Source organism: Liolophura sinensis, chromosome 8 (assembly GCF_032854445.1).
Source record: "Liolophura sinensis isolate JHLJ2023 chromosome 8, CUHK_Ljap_v2, whole genome shotgun sequence".
Classification (NCBI taxonomy): Eukaryota; Metazoa; Mollusca; class Polyplacophora; order Chitonida; family Chitonidae; genus Liolophura; species Liolophura sinensis.
The window spans coordinates 28,233,252-28,248,468 of NC_088302.1; the positions used below are offsets into that span (position 1 = coordinate 28,233,252).

The 15,217-nt window shown below is 39.1% G+C and overlaps 1 protein-coding gene across 1 annotated transcript; it reads right to left on the reverse strand.

Moving 5' to 3' along the window:
- Nucleotides 1-580: 580 nt before the first annotated feature.
- On the reverse strand, nucleotides 581-14,280 carry LOC135473383 (beta-hexosaminidase subunit alpha-like). Its single transcript, XM_064753234.1, has 8 exons — nucleotides 13,821-14,280; nucleotides 6,541-6,653; nucleotides 5,598-5,708; nucleotides 3,940-4,041; nucleotides 2,662-2,767; nucleotides 2,019-2,223; nucleotides 1,156-1,242; nucleotides 581-695 (listed from the first exon to the last, which is right to left on the reverse strand). The coding sequence occupies exons 1-8, from the start codon at nucleotides 14,242-14,244 to the stop codon at nucleotides 581-583; spliced, it is 1,263 nt and encodes a 420-aa protein (XP_064609304.1). The 5' UTR covers nucleotides 14,245-14,280.
- Nucleotides 14,281-15,217: the final 937 nt, after the last annotated feature.

Sequence of the window (15,217 nt, forward strand, 5' to 3'; positions counted from 1 at the left end):
CTGGAGTCCCAAGACAACCATCAATTGTCCGTAAGTTAGTGAAAAACATTTTCCCATGTGATGACAAAAGAAAAGCAAAGGATATACCCTGACAAAAATGAAATTTTAACTAATGATGCTAATACGAATCAATCTCAAACTCAATTTCAGCTGTATCAAACTCAAACTCAATTTCAGCTGTATCAATCTCAAACTCAACTTCAGCTGTAAATGGAGTTCAACAAAGAAGCAAAACTTATTCTTAGCAGAATCGATGGCACTGTCAAGACAAAAACTGACATTAATATAGTTGAGTCCAGTGACGGAAAGCTCCAATGACAATACCAGTGACACAGACTGATATCATAAACATTAGGCGATGATTACAGCTGTCTCATTCACTTTTTGCCAGGCATATGCACTGAGAAAAACATATAATGTATAAAGTCTTTATAGTATCACATATAATGTATAAAGGGTTTACTAAAGCATATTCTGAAGTCATGTGTTCTAAAATTATACTTTTTGTGAAATCCTGATCAAACTATGTCTCGCAAAATCAAAGTAAAAATATGCATAAATTATACTGAAAGTTGCTCTTTCATATGCGAACAGGTTGGGGAATTAAGGTAGTCCAACTTACAGTGACTCCATTGTCAATCACCTCCTGCCAAATGATGTACCCTTTCTGTAGACTGCTTATGATGTCCAGCAAACTTGGGAAGAAAGAAACATAACAATGTTTATATTGAGGAGTAACCTACGATTTCTGCATTTCAAAATTCAAATTTTCCTCCAGTTTATTTTGGACATCATGAACATTTTTGTCAGCTTGTAATCAAACTGTACAAACTCTCAGAACAGTTCAAGGGAGTGTATTTGACTAGAGTTATCAAAAATATATCAGAAGTAAGATTCAAATATTCAAACACATCAACCAGTAGCTGCTCTACATACAAAGGAGGAAACTTCAGATTTCTAAAATCAGATAGCAATTAATTATCAGCATTATTTGTCAGCACCCAAAAGATATGTGGGCATGTGCAGGCACTCCTCTTGAGACAGAACATATTTCTAATTCCATAATGCATGATATTTCAGTCCAACCTCAGAAGATATGGCATTGACTTAACTGTCTGAAATTCTATACACACATGTACAATTCAATCCACTCACTTCTGCATGTAATATTCTTCCAGTTTTGAGTAATCCGTTCCAAACTTCTTCAGTTTCATGAAGTCAGTAATCTTTGGGTTGCTTTGCCTGTAAGACAGAAATGTACATGTAAGTATGATTCTACATTAACTGAATTATTAAATTCATAAATTCATAAATTTATTTATTTAGTTATTTGAAAGTGTCTGAACACATACTCAAGCACTTTTCACTTACATGATCCTGATTACTTTTATGGGTGGAGTGCCCAAGGTAAACCACCAACCTTTGGTATGTTACTGATGGTGTTATTAACAAACGTTAAACTGTAGTAGCATCCTTAGGGATACCGTCAATAACTTGTGGCTATCAAGGCCCTAGCAGCAGTGAAAGCAAGGGCATCTACACAATCCCTGTCCAAGACCTGGAATCCTGTGATAAAGACCCAGCTGAGGCTGTAGCATTCCTGACCTTACATCTTTTTCCCCCTGTCTACCATATTTCTTATGACAATGTATATCTGAGTGAGTGCTTGGGGTTTAACGTTGTACTCAACAATTTTTCATTTTGTCATATGACGATGAAGGAATCCTTAGGGTGTATGTAATGTGCCTCTTTGTCGCAGGACAGATTTCCACTACTCTTTCATCTAGTGCTGCTTCACTGAGATGACTTACTGAAGGCAAGTAAGCCACCCCGCCCGAACTATTATACTGATACGGGTCAACCAGTTGTTGCACAATCCCCTTCATGCTGAACACCCAATGTATATCTGAATTTCAAATATATTACTGCTTAAATATTACCCTTCAACAAGCCCTTTGAAGCCAGGTAAAACCAAATTTGTCACTGAGCAATTACATGACTGGTAATTAACCACTCACCAGCACTGGAAGGACACCTCATCCCCTCCCATGTGCATGTACTTGTCTGGGAAAACATCAGCTATCTCCTTGAAGAAATTCTGCAAGAATGTGTAAGTGGTGTTGACGGAGGGGTCAACGGGGCCATAGGACCCATCAGGCTGACCCCCAGAGTAGCACGTTGTCAGAAGGTCAGACTGACCTAGACCCCAAGATTCTGTGTGGCCTGTGAACAAAAAAAAAAAAAAAATGAAAAAATAACAATGACAAACAAGTGTGTCACATCCAGGTCACAGTGCAGCCGTTCAACTTGTTATGTGATCACGCCCATTCTTAGCAAATGAAGATGCCAAAACTTTGACAACGTTTAAGGTTGGTAATCATACAAAAAAAACACGTTCAAGCAAAATTAATGAACGTTGCACAAGTAATGAATCAAATAATAATTCTTAAATATTTTATTCTAAGCATGATAAGATTTATTTATTTTTTTATTTATTTGGTCTTTTACACTGTACTCAAGAATATATCACTTTTGTGACAGCGGCCAGCATTATGGTTGGAGGAAACTGTGCAGAGCCCGGGAGAAACACATAACCATCTGTGTGTTGCTGGCAGCCTTCCTACATATGGACAGAACAGTTAATACCATCTAAGAACTAACCTGGCGAGTCATACTCTGGGACAGTTCTTATTCCTCTAATTCTGGCATACTCGATGATTTCCCGCACATCTTCCTGAGTGTACACATGATCAGGGGTGTAGGCTGCCTGCAGAATGGAGAGAACAAACCATCATACTGCAGGATAATAGTATAGCCTTAATGATTGAAAATTCAACCAAAAAAGTGCATTTTGGGAGGAAAATAAATATCAGGAGATATTACTTCTGGTGTTAAAATTTACATTTCCCAGTACATATCATCCTGCCTTCCAAACACTTCTCAAAACACCTTTTTACAGTCAACAAAACTTTTAGAATCTGGCAAAAATGAGCAACTTAGTCATGGTTGAAATTTTAGGTCATTTAGGGTTTGTATATTTGTTAAAAAACAAAAAGTACTGCTGGATGAACTCTGGGCTATAATGCTGCTTTAATACTCTTTGGTTTAATTTATTTTATTTATTTGTTTGGTGTTTTACGCTGTACTCAAGAATATTTCACTTATACGACGGCGGCCAGCATTATGGCGAGTTGAAACCAGGCAGAGCCTGGAGGAAACCCATGACCATCCGAAGGTTGCTAGCAGACCTTCCCAAGTACGGACGGAGAGGCAGCCAGCATGAGCTGGACTTGAACTCACAGCGACTGAATTGGTGAGAGGCTTCTGGGTCACTACGCTGCGCTAGCGCGCTAACCGACTGAGCCACAGAGGCCCCCCTATGTCACATGTCACTCAATAGGTGACGCGGGGCCATATTCCTTTTTTTGCTTTAATAGATCAAGAAAATAAAATACAAAAAGGCAAACACAATCCTAAAAACGAAATGAAGCATATGTTGGATAAAAAAAACTCTATTGAACAGTACACTGCAAATAGTACACTAAAATAGTAGAATATATTTATAAATGCGTTTGAAACATTGCATTGTATACGGTACTGAGCCACGTAGGTCCCTTCCCTCTTTGGTTTAATCCAGTATAAATTTTACTTATAAGCTTAAGCTATGCTGGTACATACATTCACTTGTACAAGATGTAGCATCCTCTGCGGTTAATCCACTGACCATCCACAGTGGACCAGTATCCACACCGTATTTTAGGACACAGACTTTATGGAAAATTAATGGGGGTCCGAGGCCATTTGACCTAAGGCTCTGAACATAACAAAAGTCATCCTATTCTGAGAGCTCTAATTGTCTTAATACAAGAATATTATCAGATCTGCTTGGGAGGTACACAATTTAGGGTAATATTCCCCTGGAACAAAGAGAGCACTCACCTTCTGACTCAGTGATGGATATGTATAGCTCTCGTATGGGAAGGCCTGGTCATCCACGATGTGCCAGTGAAACACGTTCATTTTGTTCTGAGCCATGGCATCCTACAGAACCAATACACGATACACAAAATAACCGCATACAGTGTACAGACAATTCCTCTAGCACAAAGCAACAGTCTTACAAGGTACATGAACTTTGAATTGTACAAAGTTTTGCTAAAAAACAAAGAAAAAAGTTTTTTCTTAATCTGTTAATATCTCCTCTATTTAATGAATATTTACAATAACTCCCACATACACAATGCAAAACTGTGTGAGCATATTTATAACAACTGTGAATTAAATCTTGTGTTTCAATAAGATGCCTCGTTACAGCCCCTTCTTAGGAGCACAGGAATACCTAATTTGGTTAACCATCATCGGCCAAATTCTGTAAATGCTGATCATTTTTGAGAGATTTTATCTAAACAGACCAAAATACACCTATCGATTCAGACTAGTATTAAATATGTATTCAAAAGTATGTGGACTTCTGAATGTGAATCTTTGATGTACATGCCAAACTTCAGGTTAAAGTGAAAGACAGCACCTGACTAATGTCTATGTCCACTGAAAGACTACCATATGAAGTATCTTAACCAGGCATTAAATATTTTTAAAAATTTTTTTCAACCCAGTAAAAGTTTATTGTAACTTTGTCTTGACACAGCTTCAGCCTGTCTCCATTATGGACAGCAAGGTGACGTCTCGTTTACTCTAACTATCGAAAGTATTTTCCGTATTATATTCAAAGCAGTAGCCATTGGAAGATAAAAACACCCTTTGTATGCATGAAAGACAAAGGAGCAAAATTTAAATTCTTCACTTCTCATAAAAACAAAGATAAAAAAGATAATATAAGATTTAATTAATTTTAAGCATTCTCCGGTGAGATGCTGTCTTCTCATTTCCATCAACCTTGGAAATCCCTAATGAATTTTTCACCGACTCTGATAGTTATTTAGCATTTGCTGACTTAACAGTAAAATAAACAACAAAAAAATGTCTAACTAAAATGTATAATTTGAACAGCATGTTTAAGTGGGCCTAGAGTCTATGGGGGAGATGAATGTGGTTTTGGGCCGAGACGGTATGCTACTGTCTGACATAATTAGTGACACAGTCGTTGAATATTACATGGCTTGTAAATCAACTAATTTTATGTCTGTGGTGGTACGCAAATGATAACAGATCTGTCCCCGAGCACTGTGTGAAATGGACCCTGGGCTATACGTAACTAAATTGTTGTAAACGATCTCAAAATAATGTCAAAATAATAGTTCTGTGTTATCATCTGTCACTTCATGGAGTCAATGGGTAAAGGCTACGTCACAGCTTAGGCTGCACAATCTGATAGCAACATATTTGATCGGATAAAATTCTCAAGATGTCTGCCTCGATTCACACCAGCCATTGTGCAGTACTGTCATTTTGTTTCATATGTTATTTGGTGAAATCTCATTAAAATAATAAATTATGATACTTTTGAGAAAGCTTGAGAATTCTGCATTCAACTGAAATATGCTTTAGTTAGGTGCTGTCTTGTCCTTTAAATAGAGCATTTTTATCTCTTTAGTTGCAGTTATACTTTAACAAATACATATATGTAGTGTTAATACCAAATGTTCTTTGATTTTCCTGACAGAGACATAATGGCGGGACGTGTCGATCAAAGTGCCCCGGTGGGAAAATCTGGGAAAGTCACGGGTCATGGATTTGTTCACTCGGTACTGAAACAAAACATACAAAATTACCATCAAACATGACAGCCAATGGTGTAAAACTTGGTTAAAACTATAACTCTGAGCAGGACTACATCAGCAAAACTGTGTATTTTACATCATAAATCATACTTGAAAAGATACTGTATTTAAAGAGTCAGCCAGTCAGCTTCTGAAGAAGAGGGACCATGACTCATTTAACCTATAGCCACAGCCAAAACAGATTTTTGGCCAAACCTTTAATGTGTGTGTAGTTCACAGAACAAAATATTTGATTCTGGATACTCTAACCTAGCGCAAATTGTATTACCATAGCATAGAAATAGCCGTTAAAAGTTGATCTTTTTGATGCATACTTTCAGTTCTAAATAATTTGGTGGTCTCATGGTTTAACTGAGCATCTGCCTCGAGACTGGCAGACCCGGGATGAACACCTGGTAGGGGCATATGGAACACTTTAATAATGATACTTGTAGCTGCCTTGCTTGGCACTCAGCCCTGAGAGGTTAGAGCAAGGAAACAGGACTGGTTGTCCCAGGGTCAGTATAATGTGACTGGGTGGGGGTGTAATGTCTAGTGTCTTCGCTTGATACTTCAGTGGCCGCAGCACTTTGGCGCCATGGACTCACCAAGCCACAAGAAGATACAGTGTATGTACACACACCTAATGACTCCCCGTTGTCATACAACTTAAAAATCGCTCAGTACGATGTTAAACCCAAGCTTACATACATAAATACTCTGGATTACAATTTTAGGCAGAGGATAGAAATCGTTTGTGAAACAGGCCACAGGGCTCAGGCTGGATTTCCACTAATGATTGCACTAGTACCGTACCTACCACTTGGAAATCATCCTCCCAGACCAGCTGGCTAAATGTCTCCAGGCCTCTCAGTGCTCCCCATATAGACTTAGCTGTCAACTTAGCGCCCTGATCATTGATGGATAACTCATCTGTAAATACAGAAAATGGAACATCTTACAGAAACTGTCCTGGGATCTACACATTTCCTGTCCAAGGTCAGGATTGAACCCTCACCTCGTGCAATTGTCTTAACCCACTACACCATGACCTGCTTACTCACTCAGATTCATATTATGTACACTGTACTGGTTGATTAAAGATTCTTCTGTAATTTAAAACTGAAGGAAATGTAGACTGAACCTTGTCATATCAAAGCTCATGGCATAAGTCTACTGGCACCATTATCTTCTGACCAAAGCCTTTAAGCACAATGGCTTCATGTCCTGACTTGAAGCCACGTCAGATCTACATGTACATGTGCTTACAAAGAGTATTTCTATATTAAGTGATATACATGTACCATATGGCTACAAGCAAAATGGCTTCATGTCCTGACTTGAAGCCACTTCAGGTCTTCATGTACATGTGCTTACAAAGAGTATTTCTATATTAAGTGATATACATGTACCATATGGCTACAAGCAAAATGGCTTCATGTCCTGACTTGAAGCCACTTCAGGTCTTCATGTACATGTGCTTACAAAGAGTATTTCTATATTAATAGTGATATACATGTACCATCCGTCAATACTCATGTTAATACATAATTTTTATCGAAGTTGTGGTGTAGAACATATCAGACTTTTCAGGGCTCAAAGTTATCACGAGAAGTCACATGTGCTGCTTCACCCATGTGTTCAAGTGCTCCTCACCTTTACAATGTGCTGCTTCACCCATGTGTTCAAGTGTTCCTCACCTTTACAATGTGCTGCTTCATATGTGCTGCTTCACCCATGTGTTCAAGTGTTCCTCACCTTTACAATGTACTGCTTCATATGTGCTGCTTCACCCATGTGTTCAAGTGTTCCTCACCTTTACAATGTGCTGCTTCACATGTGCTGCTTCACCCATGTGTTCAAGTGTTCCTCACCTTTACAATGTGCTGCTTCACTTATGATGCATTATCCGAGTTTTTATGTGTGCCTCATCTTAAATTAAGCTGTGATACTTACCCATACATTCTCACTATGATACTGCTGCATCTGAATTTGCAGGTTGGATAAATATGCTGATGTATGTGGAGGAGTAACCCAAGGTAAAATAACAGCTGAGAAACACATCGGCTATCCCCAATAAAACTTGATAAAACTACACAGCTTTACAATTTGGAGCCGCTTTAGTTTACATATTTGGGCTAATCTTCAGCATAGTGTGAACTTGATAAAACTACACAGCTTTACAATTTGGAGCCGCTTTAGTTTACGTATTTGAGCTAATCTTCAGCATAGTGTGAACTTGATAAAACTACACAGCTTTACAATTTGGAGCCGCTTTAGTTTACATATTTGGGCTAATCTTCAGCACAGTGTGAACTTGATAAAACTACACAGCTTTACAATTTGGAGCCGCTTTAGTTTACGTATTTGAGCTAATCTTCAGCATAGTGTGAACTTGATAAAACTACACAGCTTTACAATTTGGAGCCGCTTTAGTTTACGTATTTGAGCTAATCTTCAGCATAGTGTGAACTTGATAAAACTACACAGCTTTACAATTTGGAGCCGCTTTAGTTTACGTATTTGGGCTAATCTTCAGCATAGTGTAAACTTGATAAAACTACACAGCTTTACAATTTGGAGCCGCTTTAGTTTACGTATTTGAGCTAATCTTCAGCATAGTGTGAACTTGATAAAACTACACAGCTTTACAATTTGGAGCCGCTTTAGTTTACGTATTTGAGCTAATCTTCAGCATAGTGTGAACTTGATAAAACTACACAGCTTTACAATTTGGAGCCGCTTTAGTTTACGTATTTGGGCTAATCTTCAGCATAGTGTGAACTTGATAAAACTACACAGCTTTACAATTTGGAGCCGCTTTAGTTTACGTATTTGAGCTAATCTTCAGCATAGTGTGAACTTGATAAAACTACACAGCTTTACAATTTGGAGCCGCTCTAGTTTACGTATTTGAGCTAATCTTCAGCATAGTGTGAACACCATTCACTGTCATATCATATGTCAACATTGCTGGGTCAAGACAAAGGGCTCCAACATTTTACAAAGCAGGCCTATCATAGACATCTACAATTTTCTTCATTTTAAAAGCATCCGATTTGTTCGCATTTCATGGGCAAATGTTGTATTTGTGTGGTCTTTTTGAAATATCTTTTGATTGGATTTTGACATGGACAATTTTAAATTGAAATATGAACCATTTCAATAACAACTGATCTTGTGAGTATTATGTCCCTGATGTAAATACATGTAGGTGACTGGATTACTGCTTTGTGTATATTATGTCCCTGATGTAAATACATGTAGGTGACTGGATTACTGCTTTGTGTGTATTATGTCCCTGATGTAAATACATGCAGGTGACTGGATTACTGCTTTGTGTGTATTATGTCCCTGATGTAAATACATGCAGGTGACTGGATTACTGCTTTGTGTGTATTATGTCCCTGATGTAAATACATGCAGGTGACTGGATTACTGCTTTGTGTGTATTATGTCCCTGATGTAAATACATGCAGGTGACTGGATTACTGCCTTGTGTGTATTATGTCCCTGATGTAAATACATGCAGGTGACTGGACTACTGCTTTGTGTGTATTATGTCCCTGATGTAAATACATGCAGGTGACTGGATTACTGCTTTGTGTGTATTATGTCCCTGATGTAAATACATGTAGGTGACTGGACTACTGCTTTGTGTGTATTATGTCCCTGATGTAAATACATGTAGGTGACTGGACTACTGCTTTGTGTGTATTATGTCCCTGATGTAAATACATGTAGGTGACTGGATTACTGCTTTGTGTGTATTATGTCCCTGATGTAAATACATGTAGGTGACTGGATTACTGCTTTGTAATCATCCACCTGGTTTTATCCACATTCACTCGCTACTGTCTCATAAATATCGAAACTATAACACCATAAAATGATGTGAATTGGAATAACTTCCAAGAATTGAGCTTCAAACAGGGCAAAGCTGCGATTCAGAAAATGTGTTATGGGTAAGACCAGCGTTGATCACAAGATTTCCGTATGTTGCTTAGCTGAAGGTTTCCATTCTGCAATTTGTGTGACCACTATATACAATATCTAAAGAAATCATTTGCATGCGTTAAATTTCACTGCTGTGGTCAAGTTAACAGTTAACCTCTTCATAGACGCTATCAGACTTTTATCAAATGCTGTTTAAGGTGACTGATAGGAACTCCACACCATGAATACTATCAATGGACTGCTGATAACAAATGGACAATGGTCTAGTGCCATACTGTTTTATCATGGCATATGTCAAACCATTTATCTGATGGGTCAGCCTTGTCCTGCTATTTAATGCCAATCAGTGTTCAAACAGATACAAGGCCTGAATAGTGATTGAAACTGAAAGGTATATAGTGGACCATAGAAGGAATTAATTTCATTTCACATCTTCAAAAACCTTTTGTGTAAACTACATGCTGACATGAATCTGATGTCAGAAAAGTAGCTGACAAGACAATGAGTAGGCTCAATCAATGCAGGGCATCTATAGTGGTTCTGTATGCTAATGTTTCAGTTGATTACTTCAGATGACAGCCCTACACACAAGCCCTACCATCCTTCCGTCATATGAAACAGTCTCATTATGTGCACTTTCTGGGACAATTCAAACCAACGAAGTATAAAGGCATCTTTTATTTGCCACGCCCCCTGAAAGGGTGCAGATGCCGTCTTTCTGTACTGACAGTGGACATATCTGTGTAAGATCTTTTAAGATGTTAAAAAGTGGCAGTTTCTGCTCCCTCCACAGGTGGCTCCTTTACTCCTAGGGTTGGGCTGGTGAAATCTCCCAAGCTGCCACACTTAGTATTTAAAGATAGGTGTGCAGACTTTGCACCGAGGCTGGAAACAGGTAATCTGACATCAGCTTTTGTCTGTCTAGAAAACATAGCTTAACGATGCTTTCAACAACTTAAGAGAACACTATGTATACAGGCTCTGACTAACTAATGGATGCAGGTCATGCTGGCCAGAGGGCTGTATAAGGCTGAGCAAGTAAAACCTCACCGCTATGTAGCATGTGACCTTACTTGTTAAAAAAAACTCTTTCTCTACATACATTATGGCATGTAGGTAAGGGCTTTGTTGTAGGGAGTGGGGTTTGGAGGGTGGAGTGAGCGTCCAGTTTCTTGACTACACAGACTGAGCCTAGACCTAGACCGATGGACTAGACTAAATCATCCAAAATATAAAGGCTTCCACAAGTTGCTACATAGTTAGAAAAAAGATACTTACATATATCATGTAAGTATCACAGAGGAGTTTGATTATGTTTCCCTTTAACGGGGGGACAAGTCAATATGAAACAAGGACCAGTACATGCACATCTGTAGGAGAGAGGTGTATTGGGTGTACAAGCTGATTTGTGGGAGATACGTGTACTGGGTGTACAAGCTGTTGTGTGGGAGATACATATGTACTGTGTGTATATGCTGATTTGTGGGAGATACATGTACTGTGTGTATATGCTGATCTTTGGGAGATACATGTACTGTGTGAATATGCTGTTTTGTGGGAGATACGTGTACTGTATTTGTGTATATGCTGACTTGTGGGAGATACGTGTACTGTATTTGTGTATATGCTGACTTGTGGGAGATACGTGTACTGGGTGTACAAGCTGATTTGTGGGAGATGCATATGTACTGTGTGTATATGCTGATTTGTGGGAGATAAATGTACTGTGTGTATATGCTGATGTGTGGGAGATACATGTACTGTGTGTATATGCTGATCTGTGGGAGATACATGTACTGTGTGTATATGATGATTTGTGGGAGATACGTGTACTGTATTTGTGTATATGCTGATTTGTGGGAGATACCTGTACTGCGTGTATATACTAAGTCTATTTGATTTATTCACTTTAACTGTTATTTATCACCATCCTCAAAAACTGTTTATACTCAAAAGGCAAAACCCTTGACCTTTGGCAAGTTATACCAACCTATGTGTCACGCACACCATATTGGTGGAAGACAAATGATCTTCAATAAAAGTTGACTTTCAGACAGGTTTGGTGACAGGCAGCAGACATGGCTGAGAGACGGGTTTACTCAAGGCCAAGATGTCATAGCTCTGCAATATTACTATTTACACAATACAGTTTCCAGTGTTACCGTGTGAAACAGACCCAAATGTGTCAGATTTACGGAAAACACCATTTACCAGTTCATACATGCATTAAAACTTTCGTACTGTCAACCGTGGTCAACCAAATATTTCTCCAAATATTTTTGTCCTATTTTAAGGCTAGCCTAACCAAAACTGATCCATGACAATCACACAAATTCACAAAAAAACACAGCTTCCACTGCTATCTGAGTCTGCTTGTCTTGGTCACATGATTCATGTTGCCACTTACAAGGTCACAAGTGAGATAATTTTGCTACACATCTACATGACTCTACATCTGACAAAGGCTGACAACAGGTCATGATCCTATGGTCAGTCTCTTTCAAGCAGTACGATGGCGGTGAGCTCACCAGGTGATATGACATAGACTTTGAAAATGTGACCACGAACCTGGTATAGCGTGTCTCAAAAATTGTTTGGTTAATTACAGGAACTAGTTGGTTGATGTAGATTTACATACATGTGTGCTAGGGAAGTTTTAATGCACATGTGAAGACCAGTACATCTTCCTTGCTATAAATCCAACATATTTGGGGCTGTTACACTTCATAACTCTCAGATGAGATTTACCCAACTCCGCCACTAGAGTTACCCAACTCTACAACTTTGTTATTGATAAAGACATTTTGAGCAGATATGATAGGAGACTGTGAGAGTTGTGTAAGCTACAGCCAGGCATGGGCTGGTGGGAGAGTGCAGTAAAAGACAAAATTCGTCAACTTGGTTAAATGCATGCTTCCTGATTACCCACATGTGTGTGGCACACACCTGGCAGAAATCAGTAGCCACCTCTGTGGGAAGACATGTGAGCACATGTCATGACATCACAGGAGATTGTGCGGTTATGTCAGTTTTCGTTTCCCCAAGATGGATCAAGATCCTGGTGGTGAAAACACATGGATTTTCTGTACATTACATTGACCGGAACTTACAAAATGAAGATGCAGAAATGCTCACAAAGGTTTGATCTCGTCGTTGGCACATAAATAGGCAATACCACGTCAGTGTTTGTTATATTGCATTTCCAAAGCTTTCTATCAGGAAGCAAGTTTTTCTGCTTCTAACAATGGTAAATTTATCCGCGGAGTGGATGAAGTTGACCTCATCAGTATGTTAGTACATTTTTCAATCAGGTGTCAGCTTACTTGTGGAGATAACTTCCTGGTAGGTTTGTTTATACATGGTCATTTGTTTATCTAGCTAAGGTAAAAATAAACCACTAATTTGTTTGTTTGTTGTCTTGCAGACATTAGCATCCTTCAATCACAGCCTAATATTTTCTTATGTAATGCATTACTGTTCTTGGCAACACAATAACATTCAACTTATAGTGACAATATAAAAAACAATATAAAACTGTAAGCAATCAGCACTCACACGACTCATGTGTTAGCATGTAAAAAACAATATAAAATACGTAAGCAATCAGCACTCACACGACTCATGTATTAGCATGTAAAAAACAATATAGAACACGTAAGCAATCAGCACTCACACGAATCATGTGTTAGCATGTAAAAAACAACATAGAACACGTAAGCAATCAGCACTCACACAACTCGTGTTAGCATGTAAAAAACAACATAAAACACGTAAGCAATCAGCACTCACACGACTCATGTGTCAGCATGTAAAAAACAACATAAAACACGTTAGCAATCAGCACTCACACGACTCATGTGTTAGCATGTAAAAAACAATATAAAACACGTAAGCAATCAGCACTCACACGACTCATGTGTCAGCATGTACAAAACAATATAAAACACGTAAGCAATCAGCACTCACACGACTCATGTGTCAGCATGTAAAAAACAATATAAAACACGTAAGCAATCAGCACTCACACGACTCATGTGTTAGCATGTAAAAGACAATATAAAACACGTAAGCAATCAGCACTCACACGACTCATGTGTTAGCATGTAAAAAACAATATAAAACACGTAAGCAATCAGCACTCACACGACTCATCTGAATCCATGCTGGGGTAGATCATGCCGTCACAATTCTCACTCAGTTCCACGGACAGGGAATTGAGCACGCTACCCCCAACTTGTGGCCCTCTGTGTGGCTTGAACCTCAATGTGTTGTCCGGTGTTTCCCATCTCGTCTCTGACCCCAAAGAAGGAAACGTCAGAAAACGGTAGCGGGAAAATGCCGCTTGAAGAATATCGCATGAGACAGTGGCTGCCACGAACTCAAAACTGCCAGCATCCACCGAGAGAACATTGCTAGACGGGACAAAATATTGAGGCAGAGGCCAAGGATAACCAACAGTTGGGTCTTTCACTATAGTCAGCTTTTCTGCTCTCTGTCGGTTACCACTGACCGAGGAAAGGAAAAGTATTAGAGACACCCAGCCCACCGACAACCTCTCAGCCGCCATTCTTCTATCACATGACGGCTCAAACTCCTCACAACGCGTACTCCTTAGGCCCCTACACCTCTGCAACAAATAATGATCGACCTTTTGACCTCACCAGACTCTTTCAGAAGTATTGTTTCGGCTTGCGCTTTGCCGCATCACAGTAAACGGCACTATGTTCTTGTGTGAATGTCATCTAAAACTATTTTGACCAGATGTGGACTGAGCTTTTTTTTGGCACACTAATTTACCGGCAAAAAGAACTATATAGGGCTGGCCTATGTTCTTTGGTATCACTTGCCTATGGAGTACTCCACCTGCCCGGGGTCCAGATCTCTGTCCGTGTTTATTGCTTATGCAGTAGCGCTGTACACTAGCCAAGAAATCGGCTGTGAACTATTAATGGTTGGGTAAGGTCTATAGTAAGGATGGCAGCCGTCGTCTCCGCGTATGCGCAAATATAAGACATCCTTGTAAATCGGATTTTCGGGCCGTATGCTGTACACTCGTGTGAAATAAATAGAGACATCGCTGTGGGGAGTTGATATTTTTAAACGCCCTCGGAGTGAATTCGTCGCTGGTAGTCCACAAGCCCCGAGTTCCGTGCTACTTGTTTTCTGTACCACACACAGAAGAATAATTATTTCGAAAAACGAAACTGAAAGTTTTGTTTCAAGTACCGTACGTCTCAATATATGCTGATGTAAATGTGTTGTGACATAAATAACATTCACACTACCGTACATGGTGGAGATACATACATGTAGCAAAGCTTCGTGTAGGCCGTATTATTTTTTATGGTGTATTTAGTCATAAATGTGGTAGTTGGTATGACTGTGCACCGTCCACTGTGACTGGCCTCTGGGGCACTGTTATAGCATCTTGCATTTGTATGGGATTTGTTTTGCCAAGTTGAATTCTAATTCCAAATAAAGAGTACACTAGTAAAGGGCTACTGGTAATAATTAAGGTCACAATTAACTATTTCAGAGAG

Excerpts from the sequence above, each read along its gene's own strand:
- LOC135473383 (XM_064753234.1), bottom strand. The coding sequence starts at position 14,244 with ATGGCGGCTGAGAGGTTGTCGGTGGGCTGGGTGTCTCTAATACTTTTC. Across the intron at positions 5,709-6,540 it reads GGGAGGATGATTTCCAAGTG|TACCGAGTGAACAAATCCAT; the intron begins GTAGGTACGGTA and ends GTTTTGTTTCAG. Across the intron at positions 1,243-2,018 it reads GAGGTGTCCTTCCAGTGCTG|GCAAAGCAACCCAAAGATTA; the intron begins GTGAGTGGTTAA and ends TCTGTCTTACAG.